General features: G+C 44.8%; 2 protein-coding genes across 2 annotated transcripts; one reads left to right on the forward strand and one right to left on the reverse strand.

The window, feature by feature from the left end:
- Positions 1-32: 32 nt before the first annotated feature.
- On the reverse strand, positions 33-9,555 carry LOC310747285 (T-cell-interacting, activating receptor on myeloid cells protein 1-like). Its single transcript, XM_083581635.1, has 5 exons — positions 9,063-9,555; positions 8,290-8,574; positions 5,804-6,091; positions 2,884-3,144; positions 33-1,705 (listed from the first exon to the last, which is right to left on the reverse strand). The coding sequence occupies exons 1-5, from the start codon at positions 9,097-9,099 to the stop codon at positions 1,566-1,568; spliced, it is 1,011 nt and encodes a 336-aa protein (XP_083437761.1). The 5' UTR covers positions 9,100-9,555; the 3' UTR covers positions 33-1,565.
- A 3,333-nt stretch (positions 9,556-12,888) lies between these two features.
- Positions 12,889-17,413, forward strand: NDUFA3 (NADH:ubiquinone oxidoreductase subunit A3). Its single transcript, XM_083581970.1, has 4 exons — positions 12,889-12,964; positions 14,441-14,515; positions 16,325-16,402; positions 17,191-17,413. The coding sequence occupies exons 1-4, from the start codon at positions 12,949-12,951 to the stop codon at positions 17,280-17,282; spliced, it is 261 nt and encodes an 86-aa protein (XP_083438096.1). The 5' UTR covers positions 12,889-12,948; the 3' UTR covers positions 17,283-17,413.
- Positions 17,414-17,456: the final 43 nt, after the last annotated feature.

Here is a 17,456-nt window from a genome sequence, read left to right on the forward strand (position 1 = left end):
CCTCTGCCTCCAGGACCAACACTTACTTAAAAAAAAAATCCCACTGTACAATTCAGATATTAATTCCTGCCTTCACCTTATACCACTACAGGTCACCTCCAGGTGACCCTCCCTGCTCCCTACTCAGTTAAGTCTACCTGCACAATACAGCCACTCCACGAGGCTTTGTCAGTGGGTTCCCTGCAGGAGCGTGGTCCCTCAGCAGCGGCCCTACCATGACAAACCCTTGATACCAGTCATGCCCTTCCCCACGCAGTGGTGCCAAAGCAGGCTACTTCACAGCAAGGCTGGCTGTTAAGGCATGTATTTCTTAGTTCTTATCTTCCATCCTCCTCCCCCAAATGCCCAACAGGCAATTGTCTAAGTTGGCATGACACACCATTATTTTGCATTTAAAAGGACAGAACAGGCATTTTCCTTCCTCTCACTTGCACAGTCGTGATTTCAACCAATCATTACAGTATTTCTATCCACCAGTGTGCCCTAACTAGCAATTTATACCAGCCCCCTCAAACAGTAAAGGCAAACCTGGCTAACAGATTTTTACCTGAGAAGGCAGTCATTTTTAATATGCTGCAGCTGCCCCTTCTCTTGTTCTGCCCCCCTACCTTCAGGCAGAGAACTCTCCTCTTCTGGAGTTGCTCCCTTTTTTCTAAATGGTTCTTATTAACAACATGATAAAAAATGATCACATAATTCATATTGTGCCAACACTATGGTTTATCTAGCATTCCAAAAGGAGACAAAGGACCAGTTCTGAACAACAAAGAACACACATTTCATTCTGTCCCTCCTTTCAGTTAATATTCATTCAATCATTTATTGTTATATCCTGCCCTTTGTCTATTCTGGAGCACTGGATGGCATAACATTATAAAACAGGAGTTGAACAACATTGAAAATGAATAAAGCATCTAGAGTTACAGCAAAAAAAAGCAAGAGAACAGAAGCTGTATATAACTACAGGATCATGCATGAAAGCAATACACTTCATGATGAAAACACTTGAACAAATAAGAATTTCTGCTCCTCTCACTGGCCTGAGGTGCTAGTGTCTATGTCACTCTGGAAATCAGTTGTGTGAAGGCCGAGATTGTGGTTACTCACTGGTGAGGCAAAGGCATTCTGTGCATGCCCAGGAGCAAATTTTTCTTGATAATTACTGGACATGATCTAGGGCTGAATTATGCTGAATTATGCTGGTCAAAACTGGTTCTGAGTTCTGCCTCAGGTTCAGCAAGGGGTAGGGGACCTGTGGCCTTCCAGATGTTGCCAGACTACGGCTCCCATCATCCCTGACCAATGACCAATGGTTGGGGCCAATGGGAGTCCAACAACATCTGGTGGCCTGCATGTTCCTTATTCCTGTAGGCCAAAGCTCCTGTTTCAGAGGAGCCATGATGTGGTGACTGTGAGGTAAATTGGTTGAGGACTGCAGTCTGACAATCTCTGTGTGTGGTTCCCAATCCATCATTATGTTCCTTCCCATCAAAGCAGTCACTGGAACTTGCAATTTCAAACCAGACTTGGTCAGCTTAGCGGGATCCTGCTGATCCAGGATCCCTTCATTTGGCCCAGCTCTCCTGATGCTTCTCGTTCCACCATGCTTCAGCTATGAAGAACAGGGCTAATAAGAGGACGCAGGCCCCGATCCCAAGTCGCAGTGAGTTGGCTGAGGTGAAATCCGTGGCCTGGGAATGTGAGTCTGGAGAAATTAGAAAACGCATATCAATGTAAAAATAGTTTTCGGTATACAGCAGGTTTTCTTCTTTCATCAATCACTACGCAGCCTGAGAACTGTCCCCATGAAGATGGATTTGCCCCTGAGCAGGCGGCAAATGAATGGGGCATTAGCACTACAGGAGCCTCCTTGAATCCATTTGCCTGTGCTTGGTTTCCTTGGCAGCCATTAACTGGCAGTGCCATCCTGTTCAAAGGGCTTCTCCCAGCTAAGTGTGCTTATCACTGCAGCCTGAATCATCTGTGCTAATATAATCTGAAAAGGGCAACATTCCAGTGGCGACAATGACACCACCAGAACCATCGCACAGCAATCCTTTACATACGTGGAAAGCACTTGTCGAGTGCAGGGGGGCGGGGGAAGAGAAGTGGCGTGACGTCTAGATGTGAAACATCACATGAAATTATTCCAGTGCTGTGTTCCTTTATGGAAAAGCAGCAACTAATGGTGGCTTCTTACTGTGCGTCCCCTGTAAGCCTTTCAACCACACACATGCCCATGTGATTGCCACAGATGAAAATTTTCATACAGCTGTATGTTGCTTTTTCCTACAGAGTTTTCCATGTAGGGAAAATAGTGACGTTAAAGGAGACATGCGGCATGACCTATCAATCAGCTTGCATACCAATGACCAGCTGTGGGTAGCACCAAAGGACGGAGTGGTAAACCTTGTTTTGCTGCTACATAGGACTGTATGTGTTGTCCGTCCCACCCACCCCACACCCATCCAAGTTATTTTCTGTGGGAATATGCTTGTGTTTGATTCTCCAGCCAGTCATTCATTTTGTGGGCATCCACTCAACCTCACAATATCTTCCATACTTCCATATTCAAATCCATTTTTAGATTGGAAGCTCCTTGGGACCAGGAACTTATCCTCTTTTGCTCTGTAAAGCACCATGAATGGTACAATTATCATCATCACCTAAGGCTGTGCACGATACCTTTATAGCACATTCAAACCACTTTTATTTACCTCAAAGAATTCTGGGCATTGTAGTTTATCCCTTGCAGGGTTACAATTCCCAGCAAACTACAGTGCCCAGAATTCTCGGAGGGCAGAATGTGTGTGGAATGTGCTTCAAAGGTACACAGGCTAGCTCTCTGCTAGTGTACACTTCTCCCATCCCCCCTGGACTCACCTTCTGTCCACGCTTCAGTGTCATTGAGCTGATATTCCTTATATTGGCAGCTCAGCTCTCCTATGGTGATGTTAATGGCCTCTTCTGTGAGGTTGAAGCTCGCAATCGCCCCATCTTGCCAAGCTCTGGTTTCAGCAAAGAGCTGCCCACCTTGGTAAAGATAAAGCCAGCCCTCAGCAGCAGAAGGGACTGAGCAATTCACTCGATATCTTCCTGCAGAGTCCACCAACACCTCCAGGTAACTGGGGACCACAGTTGCATCTGGAAGAGGAGAAGTGTGAAAACGAAAAGATATAGCTTAAGGGATGCTCAGTGTTGATCTGGCTTTCTTTCTTTTTCTTTTTTTAAAAACACATTTGTAATCCTTGTGGCCATAGATACATATTCTAAGTAGAAGATTAGTACTTTACAGCCACCGCAAAGATTATGGGAATTTCCCATAATTCAAGGTTGATGGCTGAGAATCAAGCAGGACTCTCAGAATGCCCCAGGATGCAACAGATAAATGGAAGGGCAAGGAATGCATAAGCAAAATAAATTGCAATTCTTTATAGAAAAGAATGGGCATGATTAAAATGTAACCAGTCCAGTCTTTCCCTAACCTATCCTTCCCTCCCCTGCAACCTTTGGCACTTTGTGCAAAATTGGGAATTCAACACTAAATGATACAAAAAATGTAAACGCACAAAATCTCCATTGTAGGATCAGGATAGTTCAGACATCTTAGTAAAATCTGAGTACAGTTCAATTAATATTAATGTTTCACTTTTGGGTTATAGGGCTACATTCAACTGCCTTTTACTCAACAAAGGCCCATTAAAATTAATGACCATGCCTAAGTTCCATTGCTTTCGGTTGCCTATCCTGAGTAAAAGTTAGCTGAATACAACTCATAATTTATTTTTAGCTGTCATCTGCTTTTCGGGCTTGGGAGTCCTGGAATGTCAGTGGACAAATGAGGTGGCTGTAGCTTTTGTCAAGAAATGCTTTTGCAGACCTATTTTCTTGATTACTGGAATTCTCTGGAGTTTTCTATTTCCAAACTATGTAAAAAGTAACAAGTCCATGAGTTTTAATGCTGAAACTCTTCCTGTGCCTTGATTGTGGGAAATTGGGAAAATATTTCCAGACAGAAAGATGAGAAGTCCTCTGCTGGCATTATAATTAGGAGTTAAGTATGCAAGCTGGGGGAGCACTGAAGACGACTGTTGCTAGCTCAACTCCCAGGTTGCATTCCTTGTCACTCTCCAACTTGTAGAAGATGCACTAGGTGCCCTAAAGCCCTAAACAGCCTTGGCCCAGTATACCTGAAGGAGCATCTCCACCTCCATCGTTCAGCCCGGACACTGAGGTCCAGCTTTGAGGGCCTTCTGGCGGTTCCCTCGCTGCAAGAAGTGAAGTTGCAGGGAACCAGGCAGAGGGCCTTTTCGGTAGTGGCACCTGCCCTGTGGAACTCCCTCCCATCAGATGTCAAGGAAATAAACAACTATTTGACTTTTAGAAGACATCTGAAGCAGCCCTGTTTAGGGAGGTTGTTAATGTTTGATATTTTATCATGTTTTTAATATTCTGTTGGGAGCCACCCAGAGTGGCTGGGGAAACCCAGCCAGATGGGCAGGGTATAAATAGTAAATTATTATTATTATATAAGGTGGGGAGGAACTTGCTGTAATGTCCTAAAGCACATGAGGAACCTCCATGGGAGGGGGGTGGCTTTCTGCTTCAGAAGTGCACTCTCCATTAGTTGGAGGGCAACAGGGACAGTAATGGGTGTGTGTGGAGGTTGAACCATTGTGCTCATCCCTGGTACCCCACATTCATGTATTAATTATAATGCCTGAAGAGAGGTGTCTAGCTAGCCCAGTGTTGCCCTTCCTCCAAGGAGTTCAGGCTGATGCACATTGTACTGCCTTTTATTCCCATGGCGTCCTCGTGAGGTAAATTAGACTGAGACAAAGTGGGTGGCCAAGAGTTATTATCAGTGAGCATCATGGCTGAGTATGGATTTCAATCCGGGCATTCTTGTTCCCAATCTGCCACTCTATCCAACACAACACACTGGCTTTCTGACTGTGAATATATCGCTTAAATCTTAATCCAGAAAGGATGGTGGCCCATATCTGCATCAGTTCAGTTCCCTTCCTCTCAACTTCTGCTGTCTACTGTTATGTACTGTACTGAGTTGAATAGGATCCAAAATGCAGCAGTCTGATTGGTCCGCAGGAGCCACCCAATCCAGCTCCAGGTGGGAGTGAATTCACAACCTGATTGGCCTACAGAAGAATCCTGGAATTAGCCAATCACAAGGGGCCCATTGTGTAAATAATGTATATAAATCAGACATTTTGGGGGAACTGGCATTCCTCACTACTATGAGATGAATAAAGAGCATGAAATCCACACTTGACTCCAAGTACAGTGGTACCTCAGGTTACATACGCTTCAGGTTACATACGCTTCAGGTTACAGACTCCGCTAACCCAGAAATAGTGCTTCAGGTTAAGAACTTTGCTTCAGGATGAGAACAGAAATCGGGCTCCAGCAGCACAGCGGCAGCAGGAGGCCCCATTAGCTAAAGTGGTGCTTCAGGTTAAGAACAGTTTCAGGTTAAATACGGTCCTCCAGAACGAATTAAGTACTTAACCTGAGGTACCACTGTGTATTTCACTCCCAAACCAGCAAGTCCCATCCCTAAAACCACTCCTCCACCTAACAAGGTTCTCTCTCTCTTTTTTTTTCCTGGCAGGGATCCTTTAGCAGCTCCACAACAAACAGAAGTTCAATGGGTTCTGGTTTTTCCCATGCCAGAAAAAGAAAGAAAAACCCAGCCAATTTAATTTCTGCTTACCATATGTCTGCTGAAGGCACAGAAAAAGAAAGTTGGAAATTCTGCCCCCAAGATAGCAAAAGGTTTCCTCACCGATAACTCTCAGCTGTACTGGGTCACTGGCGTTTGACCAGATGATGGGCTCTATGATGCTGTGGTAATAACAGGTGTATCGGCCTGCATCGGCCATGGTGACATTCTTCAAGGAGAATTCAGCGGTGTCAGAGTCCCCTCGAGGAGTGACCTCTATCCGAAAGTCCCTGGCCTGGTAGAGGACAAAGTTGACCCCTAGTAATGGAGCCTGACAACAGACAGTCCAGTCCTGCCCTGCAAGGACCTCAGTACTGGGACTCGCAGAGATGGATGGCTTGGGGTAATGGTCTGTGAGTGGGAGAGAAAAGCTGTTTACTGGGCCTCAGACCTTATTCTCTGCTGTTAATAAAAATAATAATAGGTTGCTTCTTTTTGCATAGTAATACAAGGTGGCTAGCTCAACTCCCAGGTTGCATTCCTTGTCACTCTCCAACTTGTAGAAGATGCACTAGGTGCCCTAAAGCCCTAAACAGCCTTGGCCCAGTATACCTGAAGGAGCATCTCCACCTCCATCGTTCAGCCCGGACACTGAGGTCCAGCTTCGAGGGCCTTCTGGCGGTTCCCTCGCTGCAAGAAGTGAAGTTGCAGGGAACCAGGCAGAGGGCCTTCTTGGTAGTGGCACCTGCCCTGTGGAACTCCCTCCCATCAGATGTCAAGGAAATAAACAACTATTTGACTTTTAGAAGACATCTGAAGGCAGCCCTGTTTAGGGAGGTTGTTAATGTTTTTGTGACTATGTGGAACCCAGTTCAGCTACTGGTTGATTGATTGTGTGACTGTGGAAATGGAAAAAAGCCTGCCCCCATCCAAACAATGACTATCATCAGTGCAGATAAGGGGGGGGGGAAATAATTTTAATTTTTATCATCTACAATACTGTCATATTTATCTTATAGTGCAGTACATTGATCATTGCTTCCATTTTATGGATCAATGGTCTTGTTAGATAGTAAAATTCATGTTAAATTGCTGTTTTATGGGTTGTTTTTAAAAGTCTGGAAGGGATTAATCCATTTTGCATTACTTTCTATGGGAAAGTGTGCCTTGGTTTTGGAACACTTTGGTTTTGGAACAGACTTCCAGAACAGATTAAGTTTGAGAACCAAGGTACCACGATACACACTATACCTTTTAAGCATGTTTGAAACACACACACCCTCAGAGAAGTCTGGGCACTGTAGTTTGTTAAGGGTGCTGGGAATTGTAACTCTGTAAGCAGTAAACTAAGGTGCCCAGAATTCTTGTAGGTTAAGAACGTGCTTCAAATGTGCTTTAAAGGTACATAGTGTGTTTGCAAAATTACAACAGTAAAAACAGTCGCGACAAACCTTTGGAAAGAGAAGGGGTTCAAACATACTGCCTTTGTGTGCTTCTCTGTTTATTATTTACATTTATATTATAAATGTGCTCAAAGCAGCTTGCAGCAGAACAACAAAATGCAAATCAGTACAGTATATGTTTAGAATAGCTCAAATACTAAATCTCTTCAAAATATAGTATGACAATCCAGCAAATAACTCTGTGTGATTATATGAGCATTGCAACATTTTAAAGCCATCATAAAATGAACTGTCAATCATTAAAGATATCAATTAATTACAAATATAATGCACATTCCAGTGCAATTGCATGTCAATAATAATATAACCAGCAGCTGCTGCATGGCAGGACCAAATGGTACAAAAACTAGCAATGTATGTGAAAATTTTCATAGAGGCTTAAATGTTTATGTTTCCATAGTGACCAGAAGCTTGAACATATGTTATAAAATACATAGTAATAAATAGATCTATACTGTAAAGTGTACAAATGATTTGTAAATACTAAAAGTGCACACATTTCATAGCAGCTTGATCGTATAAGTATAGGGTATAGTATAAGCAATCCTAGGGTTGCTATTTTCCTGACACTCACAAAGTAAGTTGACCTTTTTTTAAGGAAGACCCAAAATTGTTCAGCTTTTGGGGAACAAACCCTTGTTGTTGAGGTTTTTTAGGGAAACCTCCCCCCAAAATAGTGATTTTAAGCTTTTGGAGCTGTTTCTGTTGCTTTTTCCTTCGTGTTGCCATACACACAGGTTTTCCCTGTCATTGCAGATTCGGCAAAATTCTGCCGATGCCATTTTTACACCCGAAAACCAGGACATGTCAAGAATTTTCCTGACGTATGGCAAGCCTAAATAATCATAACAAGTGTTCAAAAAAATCAACCCCTTCTCATCAGCCTTCTTCACAGGGTGTCATCTCCATCAGGCTCAAGATCCTGACTGATGGAATCCAACACTGTTGGGAGAGCCACAGGTTCTCCATCCTTGCTAAAGGCCAGCATCATTGCCCTAAGTCCTTCACTACCATAAAGTCCTATTCCTAGGCCAGTCCCAGTCCCATTGGTTCTCACACCAACCCTCCTTGCATGCACCACTTTGGGCCTATTACTGTGCATGACCTTCCCAGTATGGTCACTGAGTTGTACGGCCCAACACTTACCCTCTGTGATGTTTGCAGGGCTGCTGAGCGGGGAGCGAACGGGCTTCCCTGCCTCCCAGATCTCATAGCTGCAGCGGAATTGGTCCCTGGGCCCAAAGTTGTGTACCTCAAAGGTCACTTCAGATTGGGTGGGCAAGGCTTTCTTTTCAGCCACGGCCTCCGGGCTCCCTCCCTGGTACAGGTAGAACCAGCTGCCGAAATATGCCCCTTGAGCCGTACATCGGAGGTGGTGCTTCTCATCTGCATCCGGAGCCTGGAGCCAGAAGATGGAGGGCTTCGGCAGGGCTGAAAGAGAGAAGGGCCGACTGCCAAAACCCAGGAATGCTGATTCAAGATCCCATGTCTACAGTTCCCAGGATTCTTTGAGGCATGTGGGCTTTGAATGCGCTTTAAATGCATGGTGTCTATGCAGTGGCGTAGCGTGGGGGGTGCAGGGGGGGCGGGCCGCACCGGGCGCAACATCTGGGGTTAGGGCAAATCCATGGGTTAGGGGGCGCAAATCCACGGGTTAGGGGGCGCAAATCCACGGGTTAGGGGGCGCAAATTACTTGCCTTGCCCCGGGTGCTGACAACCCACGCTACGCCACTGTGTCTATGCAACTCAAATCCTCACTCTCACCTAACTACCCACCCACCCGGGTTTCATCAGGCAGCAAGAAACATCTTCAGATAGCCCTAGCCACTTCTCTTCTCCTTGCTGATGCTGCTGCAGTCCCAGAGTTCAATGCCCCTCTGATTTTACTTCCCTCCCCATTAAGCTAAACTATACTCACAGATCGTAAGCAGTAAGAAGGGGAGAGTAACAGGCATCCTTAAAACATGCAGTCTTCAAATAAGAATCCGAGTGTCTGGACATCTCAGTATATAAATATGATGCCCAGGAAACGATGATCCATCATCAGTCATAATGTTGGGTTGGGGCAGAGAGACAGAGAGAGAGAGAAAAGGAAAAGGACAGTTCCCTTTCTGACAAAGGCAGCAATAAATGGCTTCTCGTTTGATGTTTTCAGTTGCTCTAAAGACAGGGGTACAATTCTCAGAGTGGTTTAACAGTCAATTCCTCTTCACAGGGAACTCTGGAAATTGTAGTTGTCTGCGGGGAATAGGGGCGTCTGGACAACTGTCAGCACCCTTAACAAACTTTAGCACCCAGAATTATTTGGGGGAAGCCATGGCTGTTTGAAGTGCTTTAAGTGTGTGGTTTGTGTGGCCTGGAGGCAGCAAAAAATTGGAAGCCAGAGATTCAGTAAAAGTACACTGGCTCCTTTCTGTAGCTGCAGTATCCTCCTCCCCAACTTGCTTCTGCTTCAAGGTAGCTTTATAAGGGAAACTTCATGCCATATGCGTCTGCAATAATTTTGCCACACATCGTACACACTCAGCCTTTTGTTCCTTTGTCTGTTGTTTCAACAACAGCACGGCTGCACATCCCTGAAGGCAACATCTTGGCAGCAGTCTGCTTTCAACAAATATCTTGTTCTGCCTTTGTGCGCACTATTGCCAACTTTTGTTCACACAATGCAGTATGGACTGCTATCTAAAAATAAACCCATGCCTACCTATGTACACACACCGACTTTCATATTTCATTATAGATCTGTGGGTGCTAAATGCTTGTATTTAATAAATGTTAGAATTTAATTGGAACTGGTATGTTAGAACTGGGAAATAGCTAGAACAGTGGTTCCCAACCCTTTTTTGGCCATTTCCCACCTAAGCATCTCTAAAATCCTGACACCCCCCCCCCAGCCGTGACATATACTGTAATTCTTATTATTCAAAAAGTAAACTCCTATTCACGTGGAGGAAGCCTAAAAGGCCATTAACTGTTAATAACTCATTCTCGCATTGCCCCCCCCTTAAAAATCAAATTGCCCCCCTGTGAGGCATGTGCCCCATGTTGGGAACCACGGAGCTAGACCCAAGTGTGCATTGGGGTAGTAAGAGGTGTGATGGACCCACTGATAAGCTTGTGTTATTAGTACACTAAAAGCTAGTTAAGTAGAAACACTTCCTGGGTTGTGTATTGGACAGTGTAATCCTAGCTAATTTGACAAGTGTTAATGAAGTCAGACAAACTTCCTTGGGTGTTAGAACGCAAATGAATGGAGTCCTCCCTCTGTAGATAAAGCAGGGGGGAAGTAATGTAACCAGGAGGCAGAGAGAGCATCATTAACTATGAACCCCAAAATTTGGGATCCTCTCCAAACTTTTGTAGGGTTTCGTAATCATTTTGTAGAACAATCTATGTATTTTGTTCCGCTCAGCAAACATCAAATGGGGGTTTGTAGTTAACACCCAGAAATCCAACATTGTCCAATTCACTCCAAACCTGTGTCAATGTTTTAGAGTCATTTCAAACCCCGCAGTTTGTTGTGCCCCCACAACTGAGTAATTGATACTCAAGTCAGGGGTAGATTCATTAACTACAAACCCCAGAATTTGGGATCCGTTCCCAACCTCTGCCAATGTTTTGTTGCCGTTTTGTAGCTGTGAGCCCCTCCAGCAACAGTTTTAGGTTGTGTGGTACAGTGGTACCTCGGGTTACATACGCTTCAGGTTACAGACTCCGCTAAGCCAGAAATAGTACCTCATGTTAAGAACTTTGCTTCAGGATGAGAACAGAAATTGTGCTCTGGCGGCGCAGCAGCAGCAGGAGGCCCCATTAGCTAAAGTGGTGCTTCAGGTTAAGAACGGATCTCTGGAACGAATTAAGTACTTAACCCGAGGTACCACTGTAGAATAATAAGACACTATAGCCTCCCTTGTGCCCAATTTTCTGAAGGAAACACAAACCCCGTGCAGCCGTCGGTGGAGACTGAGGCAGCATGTAACAATATCAAATGCATTACAAACATGTTATGAAGCATGTCACATGTGAAACCTGGAGTTTGCCTGATGGCTGGGGGCCAGACCAGGCCTTCAACCTGGGAATAAATGAAGTGATAATAAGGAAGGGCCTCTTGGTTACTTGAGCCAGCTGTGTAACACATCTGGCAAACAGCAGCAGAGCTCTCAAGATGCAAAATGTAGACTCTCCCAGTATCTGCCTCCTTTCCCAAGTGGTTTTGCCTGAACTGGCAAATCTCATAATGGATGAGTAATAGAAAGGGAGGCATGTGTGCGTATAGAAACTAGCCTCCTTTAAGATGGTTGCTCCCCCCCCCCCCCGCCTTTGGTCTCGGGCCCTATCCACCACTAGCATGTGGCTCTCAGAACAGAAGTTTGTTCTGAAGGGAATGTGACCTACTGGCTGAAAAAGATCCCCCACCCCTCTTTTGTTTGGCTCTAGAATATAATATTTTTATCCAACAGACTGGTCATTTCAAAGGGGAACTGAACGTGACAGTATGTCAAAAACTGGAGTTTTGCGGTCAAACAAGGTCGAAAGCTTCCTTATCTTAGACCCAGAAAGTCCCTGAGGTGACTCAAAAGGAAGCAGCTGCCAGTGTGTTAGTAGGGCTGACAGTGTCTTTGGCATTGACCGAGGAGGTGGAAATATCGCTATTTGGAAGGAAATTGGTCCCGAATGGTTAATTGCAGAGAAGTTCAGCAGCAAATTTTTAAAAAGGATGCGACACCCACAGCTCAACCTGTCCCCAAGGCTGTAAAGGGGATTATGCAGTGATCAGGGAAATACACTCTGCACATGCTCTGAGTGTCCTGTTGCAACTTATTTCTTTTAAGTCATCAAATAATTCCCGCTACATTAGCAATGATAATGTCATGCAACTTCACATTTTTCAGGACATTCAAAGTAAGTATAGCATCTGACTCCGCTACTTGCCTTCCCCCCACCCACCCACCTGCCATCAATCAAATGCCCATTGGGTTGTATCTAAGCCAACACAAGAACAGGCCTATTGAAACCAATGAATGTGATTAACTTAAGTTTATTAACTTCAGCAGGGTTTCTCTGCAGCTGACACACTGTACATTTAAAGCACATCTCCCACCCCCTGCAAAAGAATCTGGGGGCCTGTAGTTTACCCCTCACAAAGCTACATTTCCCAGCATCCCTAACATACCAGGATTCCCAGGATTTTTGGGATGTGTGTATGCATTTCTAGCCACCTGGATTCACAGACAGCCACTAAAGGGCAAACGTGCACCAAGTGAAAAGAAATCCCCTATGCCTTCTTTACCCTAGCAAAGCACCTTCAGGATGGCGTGATTGGCCGTCTGGCGTTATTCATATGCACGTGTGAACGCACTGCAGCAAAGAAACGCGGGGTGGAGGAGCCGAGGGTTTGAACTATTGTAAAATTGCACGCATGCACTGGGCAACTTACTAGGGTTCCTCCTCACCCACCGTGTTCTCCATTCATATTACAACCCAAAGCAAACACCTGCATGAAAATGTCCGGAGATGTAAGAAATCCATTAACGATATGACAAAAAGCCGGCATGCATTATCCTGTATTGCAAACGTCCAGTCTTGTCGAAGAGAAACAGGTTATAACAGTTTGAAAGAAACAAAGTAGCGATAATAATAATAATGAAGAAGAAGAAGAAGAAGTATTTTAAAGGGTGCAAAATCACATTGGAAATGCAGGGCAGTGGGGGGGGGGGAGAGAGAGAGAGAGCGCGCGCGAGAGAGAGACGCTACAAAACTACAGTTCCCACAATGCGTTGCGCCTCCTCCGCTTTCCTTTCAAGATGGCTGCGCTGAGCAGTAAGTGCCCCAGCAGTGTCTCTTTCTCTCTCTCTTCCTACTTATTCGGCTGGTGGGTCCGTGTCTTTTGAGTGGCGCGGGGTTCGTGGTTTCCCCCCTTTGCTAGAGAGAGCCAGGGTTATGGCAATGAATGTTAAGTGGGGATCCCTTTTTGGGCGGATTGTAAAGATAAACAAGGACATTCAAATTGTTATGAGGATGACCTTCTTAAGTGGGTCGGTGGAGAACGAACTTGGCGGAGCCCTTAGGGCACGTGCAAACTGTGTGCACGGGGGAGGGTTGCCAGGTGGTACACGAGTACTTTGTGTATTTTCAGTCTACCACGACCGTAGTGTTGGAAGGGATCACAAGAGGCATCTAGCTCAACCCGTTGCAGATACTGAAAATCCGCTACAGAAACATTTCTGATAGGCAGCCACCTTTCCTCTGCTTTTAAACCCCTAATGAAGGAAAAGCGACCTGTAGGTGCCCACTCAGTCCTGAGCACGACACGTTACAAAACCTGTTCTCTCAGCCAGTGGCGTAGCGTGGGTTGTCAGCACCCGGGGCAAGGCAAGTAATTTGCGCCCCCTAACCCGTGGATTTGCGCCCCCTAACCCATGGATTTGCCCTAACCCCAGATGTTGCGCCCGGTGCGGCCCGCCCCCCCTGCACCCCCCACGCTACGCCACTGCTCTCAGCTATGTTGTGAGCCAAGTGTGGTGGCAACCCCTTTCATATTTAATAGGGGTTAAGTCTCATTGAACTTGGTGGGACTTACTTCTGAATAGATTTTCGTAAGGTTCCACTGTGCATCCATTATTTTTACTTACTTAAAAAAATATGTCTCGGCTTTCCCATTAATAATGTGTCAAAGGCGGTGTGCAGTATTATAAATGATCAGAAAAACCAAGAGCAAACCTTGGAAGCAGGAGCAAGAATAGCTCCGGGGAAATAAAAGTGTTCATCTGGCGTGTAGGCACCAAGCAAGTATCTGGTTGTTCCAAAGATGCAGTGCCTACATAGAAAAGGCCCCAACTCTGGTCACCACCTTAGAAAAGTTGGGGTACCTGGAACAGAGCCTCTATTATTACAGTCTTAAGTGTACGCCACTGTTGTTTCAATTTTTCAGATGGGAAAAGTGAGGCGCTGAATGACAGATCTGCTCACTAATTAGTGCCTCGTGCAACTCCTGGTTCCCAACCCTCTTAAATTATGAGTAAAAGATGCCCAAAGTCTGTTCTTTGTAGATCTGCCTGCACAAGCCAACTCCCTACTTTGCCACTAGCAAGAAGACACTGTTTTTTAAAAGGAGATGCTGGTCCTGCCATGTTGGTAAGCTGCAGGGGCAAGCAAATATTAGATGTGAAAAATTCCTATCCTCCCAAATACTCTGATAGCCTTCTCCTGTTCTAACTTATTAGGCCTCCAAACATTGTCAGAGAAGCAAGTATTCAAAACAGTTCTAATAAGTGTGCATACTTCATTATCCCACAGAAATTATCCCATTTCTGAAAAATGCATGGGGAAAGGATCCAGTTGTCGTTCTCTCTTTCGGCATTGGTTTTATGGGTGAGTTTGCATTACTGTTCCCTGTGGCCCAGGAGTCCACTTTCTTACTTAATACATTTTTGCAGTTTGCTCGTGGGTGCTGTGTATGGGGTCCCAGAGTTTGTTGCATCCAGACACTGACCAGGGCCAGTCCTGCCTAGCTTTAGAAAGGGTGCTGCACTATGGGTCTTCAGACCACATCCTTGGTATGTTATTGACCTAGCCCCCAATTTCTGGCCTTACACAATTTGCAGCATACAACCCATACTTCAGTGGCATCACTGTCAAATTGTACTTTTTCAGAAACGTACCGAATTTATACCATGTGTGGACTAATTCGTAGCGATTGTTTTCAGGTATTGGAGATATCAAGCAGACTTTCAGAAAGGTGCAGCCAGATCAAAGAGAGTGCAATGGGGATGTTTTTGGGACTGCATCTGTACCAGAAAACTGGAAGAAATCCTTTGTGTAGGCTAGGGACAGGGAACCTTTGGCCCTCCAATGACACACAATTTCTAGCAGTAGGGTTATAAGTTTTTGGTGTAGCAAATGAGGGCCTTTGTGGATGATGTCATTAAGAGCTAAGGGCTAAAATTTGTTGCTTTGTGATTTTTAAATATTTTTTTCAAAAACACAACTAAAAATTCCTTCACATAGTAGCATTCCCACCATAGATGCTAACTTCTTCCCCTTTTCCCAGAGTCTCTCCAGCAGTCTGGAGAGATGTTGGGTTGATTCTTTTTAATTTAACTGGAACCCAGTGCCATCTATGTATTATTTTAAAAGTAGATGCTTGAACTTTTGTGGGCATAGTTTTAAATGGAGCTTTGCCTCAGAGAGCATTTGTCCTCATGTATCTCTTGTCCTAAGTCAATTTCCCATACTCTTTTCAAGCCTAGTGTATTACCAGTCCATTCTGATTGGAGTGCCTTATAAATGCTAGATAGCATTCTTTTGGAGTTGGTGTTTGCCCATGACGATGTTAGTGGCCAAGTATTAATGCCTGATTTGAGTTGTTGTTGAGCAAAAGAGCACACTTGGTATAGTTGAAACAAATTAGGACAATTATCATCTAGTATTTGGCATAGCTTGTCTGTTAATGGTTTATTATTTTTATAATAAACCATTGACAGCAGGTCACATAATCTATAGATACCCTTTTCTCCCAGTTAGAGAATTGCCGGTGTTTATCTCTGTATTTAAAATCAGTATGCTCTATTATGGGTGTTCCCCTCCCCTGATATAGACAAAGGGTAGCCAGAAGATACGATTAGGATTTGTTGGTGGATATTTTGTGTAATTTGAAGTAGATTGGCGACTATTTCTTACTCCCAGTTGCTTAAAAATGACAACTCTGAGATAACCTCCTGCCCAAGTTAATACTGTTGAAATGTAGAAAGCCAAGAAAACAGGTAACCAGAGGTAACTCTTCTATGGAAGGGCTCGTTTCTGGAACTAGAAACCAATTCCTGGACTCAGAATTCTTGACTTTGAAGCCTTTTGCAGTGGACTCTGGTTGGCGGATCTCTTGAGTTTTAGAAAACAAAGCAGGTCCTCGAGGCTTAAGTCTTGCCCATCCCTATACTGACCTAGAGAGAGCAGTGGCGTAGCGTGGGGGGTGCAGGGGGGGCCGGCTGCACCGGGCGCAACATCTGGGGGTTAGGGGGCGCAAATTACTTGCCTTGCCCCGGGTGCTGACAACCTACGCTACGCCACTGAGAGAGAGCAGTACTCTTGAGTTTATTTCTTTTGTTGTTAGTGGCTTGGTGTGCAATTTATGTTTTCAGTTTCTTTCTGACTCACATCTGTGTTTTTCCTTTCCGATTTCAGCTTTGGTGGCACCGTGGGTCAGTCCGTTAACAAAATACAGTTCCATGATGACCCAGGCTGTACCATATACATATCCAGGTATAACACCTATCCCTTTAAAGGCAGTTCCTTAGCAGAAGAGCAGCATGAAATATTTGACTCCATGTTTAGTGCAGCTGATGTTAGACAGGAATCTATGGCTGAGCCACTTCTTTGGAGCAAGGCAACTGAAGATCTAATAGAAGTGAGCTGTGATGTTGTTGTTGGGATACTTGACAAATAAAAAACTAAAGCATACACACCCAAATAAAATAACTGACTGCCAGGTCTGGAAGGCATGTACTGGAGAACTCCCCAAATAGCTCAATTGTCATATTGTTCACCTTTTAACAAAAGTCAAATTTTCACTACAATTGGCCTCCTTGCAGGAGAACTGAAAGTTGGCCAACACATTCTTGAAAATGAATCCATAGTTACCAGTGTACCGTTGAATATTACCACCCTACACACTGATTTGTGGGCAGAGGGTCTGCACCTATAAAGCAAGCTGATTGGCTGGCAAAACCAGAATGGGCATAGTTTTCCCATCATTGCATCTCTATTCTAGGAGGAAATGGTTCTCCCTTAGCATTTCTCCCTGTAGCACAGCTTTTGTCAGGAAGAAAAACGTCAACGATGGCCGCACACACTTTCCAAAAATGAGGGTGGAGATGCAGTGGCGAGGTGACAAGCCAGTGGTCTACTTTGTGTTGAGGCACCATTTTGTTCTGTACAGGGTCTCTTAGTCAAATGCTTGTTGTGTCCTTCCCTAACAGAAGTATTTGATTGTATCCAAGCTGCAGTTGGGAGATAGACACACTTGATTTCTGTTCTTTTCCTCTCTCCAGTTCCAGTTCGGGATGATGGCAATATGCCAGATATTCCCTCCCACCCTTGTGACAAGGAAGGACCAAGTCTTGAATGGCTAAAGAACTTCTGAGACGGGCCCTTGTGATGAACAGGCCTAGAGAACCAACACTGAAGGGGCAACCCAGGCCTGCACTGCTCTCTGCTCTTTTGTGTACATGTGTAACATTTTCAGGATATAATAAACTTGCTAACTTAAAAGAAGGCTTCCTCAACCTTTCTCTTTGTGACCCCCCTCCCCCAAAAC

Source organism: Podarcis filfolensis (genome assembly GCF_964270895.1).
Source record: "Podarcis filfolensis genome assembly, chromosome: 13".
Lineage (NCBI taxonomy): Eukaryota > Metazoa > Chordata > Lepidosauria > Squamata > Lacertidae > Podarcis > Podarcis filfolensis.